This window comes from Olea europaea, unplaced genomic scaffold (assembly GCF_002742605.1).
Source record: "Olea europaea var. sylvestris unplaced genomic scaffold, O_europaea_v1 scaffold74, whole genome shotgun sequence".
In the NCBI taxonomy this organism is placed as follows: domain Eukaryota; kingdom Viridiplantae; phylum Streptophyta; class Magnoliopsida; order Lamiales; family Oleaceae; genus Olea; species Olea europaea.
Genome location: NW_019265805.1, coordinates 317,288 through 325,040, shown reverse-complemented (window position 1 = coordinate 325,040; position 7,753 = coordinate 317,288). Strand labels below are relative to the sequence as shown.

General features: G+C 34.3%; 1 protein-coding gene and 1 long non-coding RNA gene across 2 annotated transcripts; one reads left to right on the top strand and one right to left on the bottom strand.

Annotated features, from left to right (window-relative positions):
• Window positions 1-258: 258 nt before the first annotated feature.
• On the bottom strand, window positions 259-911 carry LOC111391002. Its single transcript, XM_023016137.1, has 2 exons — window positions 613-911; window positions 259-523 (listed from the first exon to the last, which is right to left on the bottom strand). The coding sequence occupies exons 1-2, from the start codon at window positions 882-884 to the stop codon at window positions 280-282; spliced, it is 516 nt and encodes a 171-aa protein (XP_022871905.1). The 5' UTR covers window positions 885-911; the 3' UTR covers window positions 259-279.
• Window positions 826-4,007, top strand: LOC111391003. The gene is made up of 3 exons (XR_002702042.1): window positions 826-919; window positions 1,035-1,885; window positions 3,711-4,007. It is a non-coding gene; the product is annotated as an uncharacterized LOC111391003 (long non-coding RNA).
• The last annotated feature ends 3,746 nt before the right edge of the window (window positions 4,008-7,753 follow it).

The window sequence follows — 7,753 nt, the reverse complement described above, 5'->3', positions numbered from 1 at the left end:
TATTCTCACAAGATTTTAAGGAAAAATTGAGTTGTTTGGAAACGTGGGTCACCTCTTTCGGCCCAATTTTATGATTCAATATTTGTTAAATTACCACAAATGCCCTTCATTCAAATAGAATAAATTAAATGTCAAAATGGTATATAAGTAATTTTACTAAAATTTGGTCAATAATTGCAGCTCAAATTTATTGTGCAATGCTATAAATTTTGGTGCGTAACTGTCAAAACTCCATAATTTTCACCAAAATCCTACTGATGAGAACCGCCTCCATAGTCGTTAAAACAGTCCGGCTACGACGGACCAACATGCCTCTCCATCTCGATCCCCCTTGGTGTCGGTGTTGAACACTGGACCATGATCTAGCCCCGGTGCTCCCACCGCCACTGAGGCTCCCGTAGCACCGGCGTTGCGACCTACATGCCACTCGATCTCGATCCCCCTTGATCTCGGCGGATTTAGTACAACTCTGCGTGTTAGACTGAACACTGGGCCAAGATCTAGCATCGGTGACGGTGGCCATCTCGATCCCCCTTGGTCTAGGCGGACCAAGTACAACTGCGTGTTAGACTGAACGCTGGGCCAAGATCTAGCCTTGGTGACGCTGGCCATCTCGATCCCCCTTGGTCTCGGTGTAACACTGAGCCAAGATATACTCCCGGTGGTCCCACTGCCACTGAGGCTCCCGTAGAACCGGCGTTGCGACCTACATGCCACTCGATCTCGATCCCCCCTCTTGATCTCGCCGGACCAATTACAACTCTTCGTGTTAGACTGAACACTGGGCCAAGATCTGGCCCGCCGTGGCTTCCGTAGCCTCCGTTGAATGCCATCGAGGCAGGCGCAGTGGTAGTCGCTTCCGAGGGCTCCGAATCTTCCTGCATTGGTGGTAAGAACCTTGGGCCGCCACCTGCTATATGTAAGTCTTTTAGATTTTTCTCAAATAGTGGAGATATTCAATTCAAGCCTCGCGTTGAACCATGGGACACCTCTCCATGTTTATAAATAATGTCTCTTGTCTTTCGCCTACGTAGGACGCGGATATTCTAAAACGGGCGTAATTGGGATATTGTGTTGAGCATGGGATTAGAAGAAGCCTTTATTTGTTCTCATAAAATCTCAGCGCTACTTCGTCCATCAGGCGATCGATAAAATGTCTAAACCAAAATTCAACCTCCAACTATGACTTTTGAGGTTTCTGGGTACACCGCAACCTCGCCTCCAGCAATTGTTGTCGAGGCAGCTCCAGCGGACCCTCACCTCCAGCTTCGGCTGTTGAGGCACTCTTGGTGCGGGATAGGCACCAGAGTTGCGCCACAACGGAGTGGCCATGGGACTCGGAAGGAAACCCAAAACATTTATTAAACTTGCCGAGATTAGTATTGCTTTCAAGATTGTTTCTAGAAATTCAGGACGTGGCCCCTTGCAGTCAGTTTAGAGCACACCACCTATGTTGCTGAATAAAATTCCTCATCCACATTGAAAGAGATTTCCTGTTGCTTAATAAGTTGTTCTGTGTCAAACTGGGTTGGTTGAATCCTGTTGTCCTCAAAGTGCTAATCTGCTGAGCAAATGTCAGAATCTAGCGATCCACATATTCATCTACGTAGTAACAACCTTCCAGGCTCGTTGAAAGTGGCTCAAAATGATTGATCCTCATCCAACATGGATGCTACATGTGAGCTACATTTTGTTAACCTTCATGTGACTTGTTGGAGTCACTCGGTGAGGCAAAGCTGTAAACTAGGCTTCTTGGTGGAGAAAGTGAGGCGAATCTGTGAAACTAAATTCGTTGACGAAGAGAGGCTCACCAAGGTGGTTCCTAGAAAGGGACTAGTGGGGTCGGGTTCTCGGGGCTAGCAAATAATTATGATGAGGCCCTCAGGTATGATATTTTCACCTCTTGATCCTTGAAGAACTTAAACATAACTTTTTTCTCATAACTTAATCTCCTGTAATTTCTATACGAGGCAGTTCAACATGAAATACACGAGTTTGAGTAAAATGAAAAAATAAATAGCTATTTTCTATTGATTCTTGAGGAAACATGCTCAGAGGACATAATAACAACTAACATAATTCTCAAAGATGAGGATTCCTATTAAAACAAGAAAGGCCCACATGTTTACCATCATATCATATTTAGGAGCCATGCTTAGTGCTGGACAAAAATGTAGTTTAATATGGAAAAAGTTTTAATATCTTTTTATTGTTTAATTAGTACTATAAATCGAGCTCATGAAAACTGTTGAGAGCTAAGAGCTTGTTTGGACGTGATTAAAAGATCCTTAAAATGGATTTCTTTGGCAGTATTCTCTAAATATGTCGCGAATTTGTGATGGTTGTTTATTCTTTAATGCTGTCTAACATTTTCTTTTATTGTCCAACCAACACATAACGTATGTCAATGCAAAGATGAGATTGGATGGAAAGGATAGGTTGGACTAAAATGTTCACAAATTAAAAATTTGACAAAGATTATCATGGACTGGAACGAAGGTAAGAAAATATGGTTAAACTTTTTTGAGTTTCAATTAAATCCACAAATTTGGGAAATTGGCATGAGCATATATTCTAGGAAAGGGAATCAACCCATATTGGTAAATGAATGACGAGTGGAAATAAAGCAAAATGAAGAAACCAAGGAAAGTACCTTCATTTCTTTAGCAAATCATAAAGGTCATTCCCGTCATGCAATAATTTGCAATAACAAGATATGTTCCCACTGTCTGCAAGAACCAGAGAACAAATGGTTTATTTTTGAGGTCCCTCAAATATCTAAGGCCTTAGACCATTGCCTAATTGGCTTTGGTAAGATTTGATGGAAAAATTGGTAAAAGTTGTGAATCCCATGAAATACATTATTGAAAATAAATTTTGAAATAGTTGAGTTTGGCAGATGATACGAACATATTTATGAGTTTTAGTAAATGATGATCGGGCATTTTCTTAATCGTTAAGGCAAATGTCAAATGTATAGATGGTGGGGTTGTCAATACTCGTGCCTTTCTTTAGCACATACCTTTAAGGTATTGACTTTTTGATAAGTTGAGGATATGAGGACTAGATTTAGTTGGAGACTTTGAATATGTTATACCCCTTTGAAGTCTTTATATCCATTTACGTTGTACGGTAAACAAATCAAATATGTTTAATTTTAATTATTTAATCATATTTATTTACAATATTTAACATATTGACTCAATCTTTAATGCGTGGAGATGATCGCAAATTTGGTAGATGAAGTCAAGAATAGGTATAGAGGCTGTTTGTTATCACTTGGACTACAATGGAAAGGGGGAATCGCCCTTGCACAACCACTCCTATACAAGTACCTTTTCCCGAACATGATTGTGAACATAGACAGAATTGTGTAGATAGTAGGACATAACTAACTGTCCCACTTGTCCTGATCAGAACATTTAGCTTTGCTTGGTTAATAATCTTATTTAAAATTCAAGCGTCCAAAAGGGCTACATCTACTTATGTAACAAACAAAGTTTTCTTCTTGATAATTTTGGAGTCTTAAACATAAATCTTTTTCCGTTATCCCTTTTAGTTCATTGATAAATTTATCCAATACATGAATTTGTCTATTTCTTATTTTCAAAATGTTAAAGAAATCCCGAATAAAAAAAAAAAAAAAGGAAAGTGAAAGGAAAAAAATTGTTGCAGTTTTAATTTATGTGAGTGTAATGTGATTGGTGTAGGGAACGTAGGGACAAGGAAGAATACACAGAAGACAGTGGCTATTATTCTTGGAGGAGCCGCGGGGATAGGCCTGGGAATTGCTTGTTTTCTGTTTGCTAAATCAACTTTCGGGGAAAAGCCTCCTCCTTACAAGTATGGTGGATGAGGTTAGTGTCATTTTTGCAACAATTTTCCGTATTTAATTTGTGGATAAAAAAATACCAAATGTCGTAATTGAGTTATTTCATAATTCTGTTAATTGGATCACTAAATTCATAATTTTGATATATAATGATACATTGTTTGATCAACTTGCATTTCTTGACTCGATTAACTGGTGCTGGTTGGCAACTCATGTCAATATGCAAATTGCTTAAAGTCTATATATAGGCATAATTCCCTCCAAATTATTCATTGAAAACACAAATTAGAACTCCAACCACACCCAAAAACTCTATATCATACCTGAACCCCAACTGAAAAACTTTGCTGTGTCATCGACAGCTATTGAAAAATAATTCAACAAGCCATCTTTATATCATATGGTTTGTGAACTATTTTTTAATCTCGTTTTTTCTTTAAAAAAAAAGAAAAAAAAGAAAAAAGAAAAAAAAAAGACATCTTAGTTCAAATATAAATAATTAAATTAACTCATCAACCATTTCAAATCAAATTCAAACGCGCGAGGAGTTGATTCCGCTCTCAAATTGGAAATGTGATGTACAAATGGAGAACGAAAAATCTAGAGTTTTCAACCAGCTCATGCATAGTGACAACCCAAGCCAACTGAATTGGAGAATAATGCCTCAAAGTTAGACGCTTCCGCTTCTAGAAATTTCTCAAGAGATTCAATTTAGAGCTAATGAACCGTCCAAGTGTTGACAAGTGGCATTCCATATTAACAGTTCTGTATTTCTATAATAGTTGCAAGTGATGACAAGGTGTAGATGAAGTCAAGAATAGGTATACATGTGCGATCATTAAGATTCTTCCACTTTCAAACTGCAACCCATATTAACAATTTAACAAGTTATCAAATATATCAAGTTTGTGAAGCTATAGAGGCTGTCATTTGACCATGCATCAACTCATAATTGGCAACGGTAACTTAATTGAATCATATTAACGAATGGATTTCTAAATGACATGCTAAGGTTTCATTTTACGGATCCAGAACTTACTAATAAATTGATTGTTAAAGGATAAAATTTCACATCAAATAAGGATGAAGACATAGACCAATTTATAAGAGTTTGAGCGGTCCTTTTTGACAATGTTAACCACAAGTCCTAATATTGAGAAGGATAAATCATAAAATTATTTGCTTGGAACATAAAATTATGACTAAATACAATTTAAAAAGGCATATACGTTGAATTGAATACTTGTACTGAATATTTATTGATGAGTTGATCAAATGATATACACTTTTTATTGAAAAACAAAAGCTACAGATTCTTAGCTAAGAAAGAAGCTTCGTTGATCCAAAGCATGACTTTGTCGCAGGATGAATTCTTTATCATGATTTATAGAACAAACTTCATGAGTTCACACAAATAGTCATGCAATTGTGGCCCATGATCAAATTTATGGTTCACTGTAAATATTGTTAAAACGTGTTCCTATAATTAAGTTTCATTCCGTCCTTTGAAATATATTTCACACTGGTATGGCTAGTGCTCCTTGTTCTTCAATATTTCATCTTTATAATATTCATATAAACACTCTCAAGAGTCCACCTCCATAGGCTTTAATTAGAATACTCTTGTCACTGTCAAGTCATATTATGAGGGAAAATGCACAAACTTCCTTTGAGATGGATTGGTTATCATGGATTATGCAAGATATTTACTTATAGCATTTTTTGGCTAAGCTTAAAAAGTTTCTCTCTCTTGCATATTTACTTACAGCATATTTTGGCTACGCTTAAAAAGTCTCTCTCTCTTGCTTCCCTCCTTCCTTCTCTTGTCTCTTACTTCTCTTCATAAATCATTGCTTCATTTATTCTAGGGATGAGTACATCTGTATGTAGCGAATATCAGTTAGTTACAACAATTACTTATGCATAAGAAATGATTTGCAAGCCCCAAAAATAAAAAATAAAAAATAAAAGTGAATATAGGAAGTTTTTTAGTAGGGCAAATCTCATGACTTAGTTTTATCGTCTTAGAAGTTATATAATAAAAATAAGTTTGATGGGGAAAACACGATGCATAAAATTCTGATTTTCTTATTTTCGTTTTGCTATCCCCTTCCACACTCAACTAGTAAGCTATAGGAAGGACTGATTATATATTAGCTGATGAACTAATATAATAAGAACCACTGTTAACTAAATTTATGTCTCTTTTAAGATTGCAGCTGATGAATTATATAATAAGAACTACTATCAGTAGTTATCTTACGTGACATACACATGACATTATTTGATAAATTAATATGATAGTTTTTTTACCGTCCTATGCATCAAATAACATATTGTCATGTGTATGTCACGAAGGATGACTATCAATAGACACTATGAATAACATTATTTATTATAAAAGTAAAGTGTAAATTAGTTTATATTAAGCCTTTGTTTGACATCCATTATAATGAGAAATTTTGATAAAATGTATTATGGAATAGTGTTTTTTGGGAGAATTTGTGGTAAAAAAAGAAGGAAATTTTTTGATTTACTTATAATATTATTTTATTGATGAATATGTGATTGAAAAAAAAAAGAGAAAAATATATTAAAATTTTAATGGGTGTTAGACAAGGGCTAAATTCCCTCAATATCTAGAGAGTAAATATGCTTTAGGGTAATTACCAAAAAGCATTCTAATCGTTTGTAATCGGTTCATATTATTTCAAAGTTGCCATTTACACTCTTATTTCAAACGTTTCTTGCAAAATCCGTGCTTTCCGTCATATTTCATTAAATCCTTTCGTAAAATATGTGTAATTTGACGCAAAAACGTGCCTATCGTTTGCTTTAATTGTGTGAATAGTTCTTATCATTTCAATTTTGACATTTGAACATTTAGATCGACATTTCTTTGCTTAAAATGTCTTTACCATCCATTTTTTCAATTATAACATTATAAAATGACTAATTTATCATCTTTAAATAAACAAATATATATATAAAAGAAATAATATAAAAATGTTGTATCTAGATTTTATAATTTTTTTAAAAACTGCAAATGAATTTTATTCAGAACAATTTAAAACATTCTAGTAAAAAAATTATTTTTCCAATTAACCACCTGTCCCTATCTTGACTCCTATGCATATCCTCCTCCATCAACATGACCATCAAATAATTAAAAAGAGAATTAAAGGTTTAAAAATTATTTGATGAGGAATAAGCGTCATTCATTTTTATATAGCCACCGTTCCTTCTCCCTCCCATTACATCTCATCAAATTAAATTAAATTTTTCTTTCTTATTTTGAATCACACAATTTTTAATAAAATAATATTACACGTAAATCGAAAACTTTTTATTCTTTTACAACCATCAATTTTTCAAAAAAAATACTATTTTCCCCATTATAATTAAAATTAATGGGGGTCAAATGGGGTCATAAATTATTATCATCATCATCATCATCATCATCATTATTATTATTATTATTATTATTATTATTATTATTATTATTATTATTATTATTTTGCTTTTATTATACTTTTAATTATCTCTTTGATTAATTTTGTAGTGGTGGTGGAATGTAAGGGATGGGTGTAGGAGTAGGTGGGTTAATTGAGATGATAAAATATTTTTCTTTAATTAGAATGTTTTAAATTGTTTTACGTGAGATTTGTTTGTACTTTTTAAGAAACATGAAACTCTACATGCAAACTTTTTTGGATTAATTTCAAAAAGGTCATTGAACTTATGCAGAAATTACAAAACGGTCATTGATGTTTAAAATTTTTAGTAACGGTCACTTAAGCTTCGGGGTGCTTTCAGAAATGAGCACTGAAGTTTAAAAACTTTTAGAAATGGTCATTGAAGTTTAAAAACTTGTAGAAACGGTCACTGAAGTTTTAAAACCACATTTTCAAATTTTTGGGT

Bases quoted from the DNA above. Each gene is read 5' to 3' on its own strand.
- LOC111391002 (XM_023016137.1), bottom strand. From the start codon at position 884: ATGCAGGAAGATTCGGAGCCCTCGGAAGCGACTACCACTGCGCCTGCC. The intron at 524-612 runs ATGGCCAGCGTC...AGGGGGATCGAG, and splicing joins CGAGACCAAGGGGGATCGAG to ATGGCCACCGTCACCGATGC.